The 13,921-nt window shown below is 42.8% G+C and overlaps 1 protein-coding gene across 1 annotated transcript in view; it reads left to right on the top strand.

Moving 5' to 3' along the window:
* PLEKHG7 (pleckstrin homology and RhoGEF domain containing G7) overlaps positions 1 to 13,921 on the top strand; it is a gene marked incomplete at both ends in the record, with an annotated part of 59,696 nt that overhangs the window by 40,849 nt on the left and 4,926 nt on the right. Inside the window, 5 exons of the mRNA XM_081127759.1 lie at positions 4,094 to 4,268; positions 5,766 to 5,881; positions 6,220 to 6,313; positions 11,562 to 11,641; positions 13,728 to 13,881. Coding sequence (XP_080983885.1) covers positions 4,094 to 4,268; positions 5,766 to 5,881; positions 6,220 to 6,313; positions 11,562 to 11,641; positions 13,728 to 13,881 — 619 coding nt within the window. The remainder of the gene's footprint in view (positions 1 to 4,093; positions 4,269 to 5,765; positions 5,882 to 6,219; positions 6,314 to 11,561; positions 11,642 to 13,727; positions 13,882 to 13,921) is intronic.

Genomic DNA, 13,921 nt, shown 5'->3' with positions numbered 1-13,921 from the left:
ATTTTTGTAGCTTCAATTATTCAGTGTTTTTTTTGCTTCTCAAACTAAAAACCGAAAGCTCATTAGTTTTCCAGATGGAAGAATAATCCTGTTACAAAAGTTTTCTCCGGAAGCTGATGGATTAGACTCCAATTCTGGCCCTCAAAGTGGGGAAAATCCAGTTCCATGTCTCTTTCTTCCAACCTCGGGCAGAGATTAATTTAACAAGGCTCAGCCATTTTCAAATAACTGTGGAAAATCCCATGTCAATTGTGACATAGAAGGGTGGTTTACATTTTTATATGAAATATACATAGCACCCAAAGATACTTAGGGATACACTATTGTAATGATAACATAAAATGCTTTTATAATGCATAATGTTTTACCAGGCACTTTCCCAAGCATCTCTTTTAATCCTTAGTACAAGACTATGGAATTGATTACATGGTCCCCATGTGTCCTTGAGGCTCAGAGAGGTTATATGATTTTTGCAAGGGCACATGGCCAATAGGTGGCAAAAAAGAACCTGGATAAAGGTCTTCAGGAAAAAAAAAAAAAACCCACCCAAATGCCCTTTCCATTAAAACTGGTTACAGCTCCTCAGGTCTATTTCCCATCTCCTGGGAACTATAAGCAGCATGAAACAAAGGTGAGAGCCAAGGAGAGACTGGGGGAATTAAAGATGAATCTGCCTCCCACAGCCCCATAGTACAGAACAAAAGCATCCTTGAGATAATTAATAATAATCTAATTATAATATATAATAAAAGTGATGATTATAATTATAATACACAATAAATAATAATAATAGTAAAGGCGACTGGTTCTCAAGGCCTTGCTATGATCTCTTTGTCTACACTGTATCCCTGTGGAATGTGATATTATCCCCATTTTTCAAGAGCTTAGGCAAATCAGGCAACTGGCTGAAACATATGGTTGTTTGGGGCAGAGGCAGGATTCAATTCAGACCTGTTTAGAGCTGATATAAGCAATGGCGTTGGAGAACTTAAATCTGAGTTGTGTCATGGGCTGCCTGGAATGGGGCTAGGAGTGCACTGGAATGAATTTACCCTCCACGTCAGGTGGGGCTGGGTTTTATGAATGCCTGTGCGTTATACTGGTGCACATTGATGGGAGTAGAATTCTCCCTGCTCTTTCAGAGGCAGTTAAACTGATGCAAAGAAAGAGACTGGAACTTTGTACCAGGTCTCTCCATGAGGTTCTATTAACAATCACTAAGAACTCTATCAACCTTGGACTGACTGTTCGACACGTTCCAGGCACTATTCTGGCCCTTTGTATGGATTTTCTCATTGGAACCTCTCACCAAGCTGCCAAGGTAGTTATTCTTGTCACTCACATTTCACAGATGAGGTTTAAAGAGCTTAAATTTCCCCAAAGTCCAAGAATGCTGGCTGCCCCAGCCCAATGCTGCATCGCACCAGGACAGAGTTATGAGGAGAATGTTTTTATATGGGCCCCTCAATTCCTTTCACTGTTGCCCTAAATATATTGGATATTTATTATAAAACAAAACCATCCTCCATTGATCTAAGCCTATCCATAAAAGAGCCTTTTATGTCCAATCTCTCTTGACAGAGATGTTCTTTTTCCCCCTAATGGATCTGAAAATTAAAACCAATAGAGATATGAAAGAAAAACTTATATGTACTTTTAGACTCATCAAATATCTTTTTTCTCTCTTCTGAGGCCTTCCGAAACACTAAAAGCTTTCAATATCCCTGCCTGGATCTTTGTTTCAATTATTTACCACTGGTGCTTCTTGCCTGATCGATGTCTGGGGGAAATCGGGTGTTTTCACAACTACTCTGGGTGCTGGCAGCCAGAGCTGTTTTCTATGGTGTGGAAATTTGGGGCAGTGGCCCAGTGCTGTGTTTTGAGGAAATACCGAACTGCTTCTGAGAAATCAGTTGCCGGAGCTCCCGACACCCGAGCTGGGATGCCGCCGCCCGCGAGTCAGCAGGGAGGCCAGGCCTGGGACCACAGGCCCTTCTTTCCGTTCATCCCCACCCCTGGCCTTTCCCCGTCGGCAGCCCCTGCTTCCTTCTCCATCCCTTCTGAGGGACCGTTTCAAGTCCTATGAGAACATGGGGGTGATCTAGTGCCTTCCACCGAGAGGACTCTGAAGTCCAGAGAAGGGAAGGGGTCCCTCAGAAAGCCTTGAAGCCTGGCTCCGCGAGCTGCCTGCACCCCATGCTCACCTCCCTGACCTGCCTTCTGTATGTAGGAAAGTGGAAGAGATTGTGTCCAGCCCTGGGTGTTTTCAGAAGAAATACTTTGATCCAATTCCTAGTGGGGGAGGGTGAAACCCCCAAGAACATAGCCAAGGATGAAAGGCCAGTGTAAATTGCTAAGAAAGATGCTAGGAGTTGGAGAGAGAAAGAGAGAGGAAAAGCTCTCTCTTTCCAAAGAAGGAAAGAGTGGCATCAAAATGGGGTGGGGGTTGCTGCGGGCTGTGTATTTACCCCTCCCCACAGCCCAAAACCTTAGGTAAAATAAATACGTACACTCACAAAATGTTTGGCATGAGCGGGACTGCAGTGGAAACCAGCACAGGAAACCAACAAAGGGGTTAAGTTTGGCATCAGGTGGCCCGTGCCGCTCAGGGAGGAAAGCACTGGTGTGAGCAGGAGTCCAGGGGCCAGAGGAAGGGATTCAAATCTCAGCCCCTCACCACTCAGTGAGTTTGTAAATATCTAAGGGAAGGCTTTGGACTTGGTGGGGGTTTGAGTCGACTGTACCTAGATCTCTGAAATGCAAGGGCTGACACCCGGGCGTGAAGATGTATGAAGCGACCTTTGGGGAAGCAGAGGGAGCCGTCCACAGTGTACACCGAAGCTGGCCTTGAAGGGTCTGGGTCACAAGGCAGAGGAGGCAACCTGGGCCTAGCTTCAGCATGAAAGACTGAAAAAGGTGGTAGCCTGCAGCAAGAAAGGTATTTAGTGTAAGAGCAGGACACCTCAGAGCTGAACTCAGGCATGAGTGAATAGGCGGGAGAAGAGGGAGAAAACACACTCAGTAGTAATACTTTTGATGTATCTATGAGACCTGACTCCCTGTGTCATGTGTCACCTGCACAAAAGCCAGGGCCCCGTGGGTTCGAGAGGGCATCGCATTTAAAGAAACAGCCTAGCAGATGACACAAATGTATGAGCTATGAGCTAGTCTCATGATTACTTGTATTTCTCAAATACCATTTATGGAAATCTAATGTGTAACCCACAGCAGTACTGATTAGAGTTCCTTTCCCTGTTCCCCAGTGCTTTGCACACCCTGCAGCTGCCTCTTGGTCAGACTCTCTACTGAAAATTGTCTCTTTATCTGTTCCCTCTTCCTCTCTCCTCTATAGCATGTAGCTCAATTTAGCCTCTTCAACTTCTATTTTCATTTTCTCATATTACCTTGATTCCCTCCAAGAAAGGAGAGTCAAGGAACTGATCCCACAAGCAAAATTCCTTCCTCTTCCCTCCGTGTGCCCATTCTCAGTTCTGCCAGCTGTGCCTCACAATGAGGGCGGGAATGGAACAGGCACAAGCAGACATCTGCGCCGGCCACGGAGAAGCCAAAGGGCCCACCAAGCTCTTAAGCGGGAAGGGTCAACGAGGCTGGAACACATATTGATACATCTTACCACTGCCACAGAGGGAACATGTTCTCTAGGGGATTTGAGACATTTTAAACTTTTCCTGTGCCTTTGGATCTTGACAAATTTCTCCACTTAGGAGAACTGAGAGGTGATGCTATGGGGATAATGAATGCTGCCTTTTTACCATTGCTGGGAAGGCGAGACAGCTGAAAAAGGGTTCTCCGGTTTCTTTCATTAGAAAGTAACAATGTTAGTCAGTCATAGTCAATAATACCTCTTACCCCCATCTAAGAACCCCATCTCAGACCCTGAATTTGCTGAAGAAACTGTAATAAGAATTTTCAAAAGCAAAGTCTAGTCTGTGGCTTATAAACTTCCCCAGCAAGCTCACAGCTGTGTCATGTCGCTACCAAGTAAAATCTCTGAGGGTGTCTCACTCTCGGGCTCCTCGGGGCCGCGATAGGAGAAGTGACATTCTGACTATGTCTGCTTTGCCTTCCCCAGTGGTGTGAGCAGAACGAACAGTGCAGGCGGCTTCGCCTGGCTGAGCTGCTGGTGGCCCCACTGCACAGGCTGACCCGATACCCCTTGCTGCTGAAGAATATCTGGAAAAGGAGTGCAGACCCCACTGAGAAGATCGTGATCTACTCCATCAAGGAAAAGGTGGAAAAGTCAATCCGTAAGTCCCGAGATACGTGACCCAGAGCTCCAGTGGAGGCTTAATGGAAGAGTTGGGGGGCCCTCTGGCTCCGGGGAATGGCCTGGGCTTCATCCTAGAAGGCAATTCCATCGACTTGAGGTCATGGCTCTGGGAAATCAAACACACACAAAACAATGGGCTCCAGTCACATCCTGGCCACCCCGATGAGAACCCTCGCAGCAGTTACGCAGGACGTGGCTGTCTCCAAGGCTTTCACGTGCGAGCTCAGGCAGGAAAAGGTCCACTTCCGAGACGATGGAAGGCTTTGTTCTTAACATCCATGCTGAGCCCAAACACAAAGCAAATGGGAATAAACACCGTGGGAGGCTTTCCGGAGGATACATTACCATCCATTATTTTTCAGGTCGCTGAACTCCAGGGCCGATCTAAAAATAATGCCAACTGCAACCTTTAGAACTGAAATTTGGGGGTGGGACCAGAGCAAGCCCTTTGATGACTTAAGTTTATTTGGGTAGCTCTGTATAATTAAATTCAAATAAAGACGTTCATGCTATGCGCTCATAAACCGAGATTTCCTGGGAGTGTCAAAAGGGAACAATTGAAATTTATGATGATCAACTGCACAGAAATGACGTATTTTTCCATTTGCAAGTTTAAATGTAAAGTGACCACGCAGTGGGAGTCCTTTCTTCTTTTTAATTTTTTTGTTGTTCAAATTCTAAAATGACCCAAGGAACTAAACTTATTATCAAGGGAGTAAGACAAAAATTCAATTAAAAATAGACTTAAAAAGGAAGTTTTAAAGTAATTTGCAGATCATTACTCACTTTGCTAGCTTTGTGAAGAAGGTAATAGGGTCTTTTCTGGAGATTTCTCAATAACATATGGATTTTCATTGTTGGGGGAAGAGATGTCTGTGGCCTTCCTTTAGCCCATGAGCTTAAAGCTGGTGAATTCTCAAGGATCCCCCTAACCATGTGACTCTGTGGGTCTATGATTTGCCTTCCATGTTCCCCCCAGGTGGTTACAAAACCTCAATACAATGTTATCAGAAAATGTTGGAAAACTAATACAAACCTTTAAAAGAAAAAAGTAAGTTTTCACAAAAAAGAATTACCTTATTATGAAGCAAATGTATGTTTCATAATCAGGACAAAAATATATGTTTGTGCTTGTTAGCCTGACTCCCCCCCTCCCCTAATTACAGGCTATATGGTATAGGGCATAAGAGAAAGCTACCAAGGACTTTATTTGTATTATTTAAATAAAAATGCACAATGTATTTCAACTTACTGAATTAAATTACTTAAGCTTCATTTTTCTCTGCAAGAGGCTGATTTCGAATTAGTGAATTTTTCTAAGACATTTAAACTGCAAGCAGTATGCTAAATGAACCTAAGGTATGGTTGGGCTCCAGGGGCAGTGTCTCTAAATGATTGCTATATGTCTTGGTTAAAATTTATGCTGAAATGTCACATGAACTTAAAAATATATTGAATGTGTCTTGTCTTTCAGGGGATCTTGAAGGAAAAGTGAAGTGGCTGGACAATTTTCAAAAAGTTAGACATCTCCAGGAGATTATAGTGTGGCCTCCACTTTGGGATAGAGATAAAAGGTTTTTCATTCCAGAGGTACAAAAAAGATCCATTAGGACTTAAGTTTGGCATTCAGTTGGAAATACACTAGTCTTACAAAGTCCCCAGCTGTCCACTTGAATATTAAATCTAGTTTTATGAGCAAGAAGTACAGCCTTTATCCACTCGGTGTTGTATGTGGGGAGGCTGACGTCATCACGTCATTCCTGGGGTGGTCCTGAGAGGTCTGCCTCTCCTCTCCCATTCCCGGGTCCATCTACGGACATTTCTAAATGTCTTGAACTTGTAGACAGAGTGCACTGCCCCAGCTCCCAGAATCTGCTCCCTTCCAACCGCTAGCAACCCCTCTGTGATTTTCTCCCTTGTTTTGCAAGTGCCTGAAACACATTTTTAAAGAGCACGTGGCCGAAAACATCCTGTCACCAACCAACAGACACCTTCTCTATGAGGGAAAATTAACTCTTGCAGGTAAATAACTTTTTCCTTTAAAAATCCACCATCTTTGCTACCATGTAACTTGTCCAATTGCTGCTCATTGAAGGGTGTGAAGAGCTGTGTTTGCCAATGGCCAAGGCCATGGAAGACGTGAGTCAGAGAACATGTTACGGACTCACGCCTGTGGGGGCTTTTTCAAGGACTTCACAGTGTCACTAGCTATGTGCCCTCCACTTTCTCTCAGTAAAGTGGGATAACCAGATCTATCTCATAAGACTGTTGTTAAAAAGAAACACATACATGAAGAGCTTAGGTCAAGGTTGGGAACATGATAAATGCTCCATGTCAGGGTTGGCTGAGGGCCTGTTATTAGCGCATGTTGTGCTAGGGAGGTGTCCCTGGAAGATATAAAGTCATTATTCTCTGTAACCCTTCTGCTCTGGTTGGGAAGCTCTGCCGTAACGAGCGGGCCTGCAGGATAAGCGCAGAATAGAAGAGGGACTGTGAAGCTGGAGTTCCAGGGAGGGCTTTATGTGGTCCGGGGGACTAGAGGTGGGCTTGGGAGGGTAGAGAGATGGAAGGACGGGGGAGGACGTCCCAGGTGAACAGCACAGCCGGAGAAAAGGCATGGGGACAGGAGCCACCTGGGAGACTACGCTCTGGTGGAGAGGTCAGGAGGGCGAGCCCTGGAGGCTGACGGCCAGGCCCTTCCTTCCCGGCTCAGCCTTTTCTGCCTGTGTAACCTTGGCCCATTTACAGCGACCCCCCCACCCCCATTTGTTGTGAGGATTAAATGAGCTAATGGATATACAACCACTTGAAAGAATGGTAGACACAGAACCAGTGCTCAATAAATATTCTGATCAGAAAGGGCTGCCTGACCAAAGTAGGATTTGCATTCATTCATTTATTCATTTCTGCACAAAATCTTGATTGGGCGCCTACCATGTGAGAAGCCCTGAGGAATGTGATGTTGCCTTTTTATGGCAGCGTGAGAGGTGGTGGGAGTGCCAGGCACTAACTCCGTATTTGATACACATTTGTTGAGAATCTGCTACATTTTAGCTCTAGATGTCAGGTTGGGACATAACCCTGACCTGGCAACTGCCAGGTAGGAAAGGTAGACGTGCCCAGCATTTTCTATCAAAGGGCTTTTTCACACATTTCTCCTTCCAGTGAGTTATGCAGAGAAGTTACATTTAATCCTAAGTTATAGGAGGCTCAGGGAGTTCTGTATCATACTCAAGGCCAGCTGGTGGTTAAGGGCAGAGTCCAGGCCGCCTTGGCCTAGTGGGCTTTCAGAATGGCTGCACCTGCCCTGGAAGCCAAGCAGAGGGACCCAGCTAGGGAACTGCCAGCAACAAGTGACAGGCTTAAAGGGTGCTGAAGAGTCATCAGAAGCAACGCACAAAATGGAGTCGAGGAGGAGACCAAAGCAGAGACCAGCCCCGAAGCCCGCAGTGAGGCAGGGTGAGGTGAGAAGCCCCTGAGCCTGTTTCTCAGCCGTTCTTAACCTCTAGACCATCCCCCTCTCCCTTTCATCTGGAGAGATAACAATTTTAAATTTTCTTTAATGTTATTTGCATAAATTTCAAAAATAATTATATATCATGACAAAATCAAATCAAAGTAATGAAGCAAAACACAGCTCAATGTTCAAACATATGCCCTTCCCTCCTAAACTGGCCTCCGCCTGGAGTTATCAGAGATTTAGGTTCACCCCTTCCCTGTATCTACCAACTTCCCAACACTGTGAGATGTGCTGGCTTATCCTAAAATATTAGAAATGGACATGGGCAGGAAAGGATAAATGTGAGAGATATTTCAAAGGCAAAAATAGGATAGGAGGACTTTATGATTGGCAAAATGGTTACGGAGAAAATGAGTCGATACCTTCAAGTTTTTTAATCTACATGCCTGAAAGGTCGGTTGATCACACTGAGGGTGGCGGAGGGAGTGGGCCAGGGAGGCAATTTTAGGGTTCATGTGTGGGCAGGACAAGAACATGAACATGACAATGACCATCTCTTGGTGAAAAGCTATGTTAGTTGTGCATCCACACATCACTTGGCATCAGGGTGCTTGTCACAGAAGTGTGGGTGGGAGACTGGCCTAAAAAGGAGTCCTTACAAATAGACCCACCTTTTCCGAAAAAGTTTCTTGTAGAGTCAAATAAAGATGAACTACATAAACGTCACTAACACCAGGTACTTATTTAATGGTATATGCTGTGTTCATCAGTTTCTTCAGAGAGGAGGTACCATGTAGTAGTGGTAACAGGCCAAGTTTAAAGTCACTGGGACTTTGGCTCAGAGATGGCATGGAGATGTTGCGGGAGTGGGGGTGCTAGTTTTTGAAGAAACAGGACATCATTTTTAATGGGAAAAACACTGGACCAAGAATCAGGGGATCTAAACAGTTTTGGGTAGAATTGTCTAAATTTCCTTCATCTCTTCTGTAGATGCTGATGGTGATAATGGTGATGATGGTGGTGATGGTGGTGATGATGATGATTATACCTAACATATACATGTTGTTTCCAAATTGCTTTCAGCTTTAAAATCTGTACTTTTGTAACCAATAAGTGTACTTTATCATCCCCAGGAAGTACAAGTTTTTGTAACTGTTGGAGCATGACCAACTTCCCATTGGAAGTCATGCCAGCATACCCTTCACAAATGTGTTGCTCCCCACAGATTGACATTTCCAAATAGAAAACTGAGTCGGGTGCAGACAAGTATTAAGGGGTGACAGCTGCAACACTTGCTCAAGCTGCTGCAGAAGGGGAGTAAGTCAGTAACGCTGCTCCATTCCCTAGCAGAGCAATGAAAACCCACAGTCCAGACTCTGAGAAAAAGTAAAGACTTAGTCAACATAGAACTGAAAACATTTTTAAGTCTCAGATCTGGTTGTGTAGCACTTAGCGAAGCAGAATTTCAGACTCGCAATGCTCATTAGTTAAGTCTCATGAAATCACCTGGTTAACGTGTTTCCCTGGGCTGTAATAGCTCCAACAGTGCTGTCCCAATAGCTCCTTGGATAATAAATGTGGGCGGCATGATCTTATGCTTACGATCTTCCTCCTTAGCCTTCTTCTTTTATATTACCATATCTACTTTTTAGCACTATCAGTTTCTGAATTTATCTTATTTTAAGTCTTGTTTACATGCTTACTATGTGTCTGCTCAAAGTAGAATGAAATCTCCTCAGGGCAGAGTCTGTCTTAATCATTGATGCAGAGTAGGTAGTCAATATTTGTTGACTGCTTCATGGCACACAAGGGCCTCAATAAATAGCTGAAATAATCATCATTTCCTGGAATAAGTTGTAGGACATAGCAGATGCTCACTGCCGGTTAAAATAAAATACTAAAATTAATAAGAGAATAAAGAGATTTCATTTTTACAATAGTTCATCAACCTAATTTATATATGAATGGCACAGGGTGGGGAAAGCATTTAGCACAGGTCTGAAGGTCCAATGTTGTCCAGTGTCACATTCCCAGCACCATGTCTCTATTAGTTAAGATATTGATTTGGCCATTGGAGACAGAGAGAGATAACAATCGCTTAAAAAGACAAGTTTATTTCTCTCATGTAAAATTCGAAGCTGTGTGACGAGTGTCCTCCATGGTGTGATTAGGGACCCAAGTTTCTTCTGTTTTTGCTCTGCCATGCCCGGGGTACTGCTTTCTTCTGTGTGGTCCCAGAGAAGTCCACACAAGTGGGAAGGTCACCGGCAAGCAAAGCCTGCTGTTTAAGGATATGACTCACAAGTTGCACACTTTTGCTCATATTCCATTGGTCAGAGTTTAGTCACATGGTCATATTTAGCTATAAGGGAAGCTGGGAGATGTAGTATTTATTTGCAGTGAGCATGTACCCACTAAAACTCAGAAATTTCATTACTACAAAAGAAGGGGAATATTTTTTTGAGGGACAATCAGCTGTCTGCCATAGGCTGATTTGTAGGGGGAAAAATGTCTCTAATAGTGATGGAATACGATGTTTTTAAAATATTCAAGGACAATTCAAGATTTAATAAAATATCTAATTTCTCTTTTATGCAAATATGAAAAGAATCTTTCTTTTAAACCTAAAGAAAGGGAGGAAATAGAAATGAATCCTAAATATTGTATCTACTAATTTAACCTTAGCCATCTAGCTTTCAGAGATAAAAGTGTATGAGAAAGAACTTCTAAAATAATATAAATAAATAAAATAAATAGAATAATAAAAAATATTTACTGATTTTGAAAAATATTTACTTTAAGTATCTGTCACATTCCCCTCTGGACAGACTGCCTTTTCCTCTGAAATCACTTAAATTTAACTATTTCTTCTTCTAACTTCTAAGTGATAAAGTTAGAGAGAAGATACCGTATTCTAACATTTGATTTCTCTTCTACCACTGGCCCCTTCCTAGAGAAAAGTAGAAAAGCCTAATTGACTAAGTTACTACCAAAAGTTATATCAAAAAAGTTTATAAATATAAAGCTACCTGTGGACACATTGTAAAACTTGAGAAACAAGGAACTGTAAAGACTCTTATCAGCAAGGGCTGCCGTGACAAATACCATAGGCTGGGTGGCTTAAACAGCAGGAATTTACTTCGTACAGTTCTGGAGGCTGGAAGTCCAAGATCAGGTTGCCAGCCTAATTCATTTTCTGATGAGAGCTCTCTGACCAGTTAGAGGTGTCCCCTTCCTCCGTGCCCACACGTGGTTCTCTTTCTCTGGAGTCCCCTCTTATGACACTAATCCTACTGGATCGGGCCTCCACCCTCATGCCCTCATTTATTCTGAATTTCTCCCTTATTCCAAAAACAAGACTTCAACATAAGAATTGGCAGGGGCACAATTTAGTTCACAGCAATGACAAAACGCCTTTTTTTGGGGGGGTAATGCACGTCTTTGCCAATGACCCATCCAGGTGACTCGAGGCAAAAATGCTGTAAGTTCAAATAGTTGATAGATGCGTCTTAGGCTTTGTTGAAACCATTACGAACATCATCCAAGTTATCTTACATCCATGTGAAACGCATCGCAGGTACAATGTCTTTAAAGCTGTGAGCTTCTGTTCACATCCAGTCTCTGCTTTAGGAAGAAATCCGTCCAACAGTCAGGCAGTTTTCTGAGCCAAGGATCAAACACCCTGAGCTGCCATCCTGTTGGGCCAGGATGCCGGTTCAATTTGTTTCCTAAGGGATTCTTTGATTTAAATAACAAAAAATCTTCTCCTTACCATTTCCAGCCCCAATTTCACCTTCTTTCTCTCCCCAGATAGTACAAGATTCCTAGATGTTTATCTGTTTCTCTTTGATGATTTCCTCTTAGTTACCAAAACTAAGCGCAACAAAAAGGTAAAATGCTGCTATTTCTACATAAGTCTGCTAAATAAGTTTAGAAATATTTCCAAATAAGTTGTGTTAAAGTATAAAATATTTCCGTACATCAAATTGGGGTTCATCCTCTAAAAGCGGAAACATTACAAAATATTGGCGCCTCCAGTCCCGCAGTTTGGAATTAAGAAATAACAATAACAAAAGCAAGTTACATTTCTTAAGGATGACAAAGGATGTGCACATATTTAGAATAACTTAGTCTGTATACTTTCGAGGTAAGTCCTGGAAACCACAGGACTGCATTCCCGACCTGCCTAAGCAAATGAAACCAAATGTTTTTGTCTGTGTTGGCCCTTTCGCCACAGCGGCAGGTGCTGCGGTGGGACCTCTCTAAGCTGTCTGCTGCCCTGTGCCCCGGTGACATCCATTGCTCATTCTGACTTGAAAGCTCACATCCTTTCTGGAAAATAGTGGTTTGGGGGCTGCAAGTGGGAAGGACCCCTGCTCTCTCAGTATCTACCTATTTATAATACCTGAATGTAAGAACTGCAGAAGCCCAACAGATGTATTGTTGACATCACAGACAGCATGAGTCAACTTGAGTTAAAACCACAAAATCTCTTCCAAGAACAGGGATTTTCCCCATTACTTAAGCATCAATGGCCACTATTATTGCTGTTGCTAATTAAGCCATGGGTTTTATGGTCCTCGAAGGGCTTTCTGTCTGATCTCCCATTTCACAGTCTGTCCCCTGAATGTGAGTGACAGCAAGGAGGGGACCCCCTCTAAGGCACTCAGAAGGGGAGGAGCTGCAGTGCTGCAAGCCATCAGAGAGAGCTAATGTTTTGTTCACCCGCTTCTTTACAGATGGCTAGCCTTATGCAGATACAAGATCATGAGACTAGATATCACAAATCTTTTAAAACCTATGCTTCAAGATGGCATGTTGGTTAATTTGAGCTAAATAACTTAAGGATCGTTAAGCAATAAAATAGACACCCATTGATCAATCTGTAAATAGTTGAATGGTCCTTGAGGAGGGAGTGGATATTTGAGAATATGAAGAATTGCAGTTTCGAAACTTAGATGCCCTTCTCTCCTAAGCTACCCAGACAGGCATGTCTGAACAAGTCTGAAAAATCTCTATCCCCTTCAAAAACCTCAACGCTAAGCATCGTCTACCTTCATATCAAATAATGGCCCAAGTCTGAGTACATGAATTAATGGCAGCCCATACTGATTTATTATAAGGTAATATTCTGATTTCATGCTTCACAACTTGACTCCCAAATAAGGAATGTTATCTGCTTTAAATTCCTCTTTGAAGTCCTCTGTCTAATAAATCTGGAGAGTTTTATTTACTTCATAGGCACAAAAATAACCACCCAGAGAAGATATCAGATTTCACTTTTTTCCTTTGGAGAAAAAAAAAATGTTATGTTTTAAATTCCTCTTTGCAATTTAATGAGCAATATGTGTGATGCAAATTACAACCTTTGACATCCTTTTTAAAAAATTCAACATCTTATGTATTCAAAACAATTTCAATTACTTACAAGTTTTAAAGTATGGAATCTATTTATTTATTTATTTTTAAATATATCTTTATTGATTTCAGAGAGAGGAAAGGAGAGGGAGAGAGAGAGAGATAGAAACATCAATGATGAGAGAGTCATTGATTGAGCCCGCAACCGGGGCATGTGCCCTGATTGCCTGGATCCTAGGTCGACGCTCAACCACTGAGCCACTGCCGGGCAAGTATGGAATCTATTTAGAGTTTAGATCCCATGGACAGAGTTGGCCAAAATGAGACTCCCCTTTCTCATTCATCTCACTCAGTACTATAAAGAGATACTGGCAATTGAAATGCTTCCCACTGATGTGATGGTGATTAAAATGTTTTCCAGTTATAGACATCACACACGATTTATTCAGGTAATTAAACTTGGGAATCAGAAACACTATGCCTTAAATCACTATGTACTTTGGGGAAACGCTTTGGGGAAATTGCTGGATTTCAAGCAATTGTTTCTAAAAATCAGCTTAGGAATGTGCATCCATCCTTATTTCTTCTTTAGTGCATTATTTTCCTCTTTAATTTCAGAAAGTTGGAGGCTCAGACACAGGTGTAATGTGTCCTTCACTTACTCCTGAGCTGCAAACAGTAATAAAAGAGGGTGGTTCGTGTACTGTACTCGATCAGCCCATTCCACTCGACAGATTGGTTGTCAGAAGTATCGATCCACTCCACGTGTCAGGTATGTGTCGGTTTTCATCATTCAGTTTACCTGTTTGCCA

This window comes from Miniopterus schreibersii (genome assembly GCF_964146895.1).
Source record: "Miniopterus schreibersii genome assembly, chromosome: 2".
Lineage (NCBI taxonomy): Eukaryota > Metazoa > Chordata > Mammalia > Chiroptera > Miniopteridae > Miniopterus > Miniopterus schreibersii.
The sequence above is the reverse complement of the archived record's forward strand: the minus strand, read 5'-3'. Positions and strand labels throughout refer to the sequence as shown.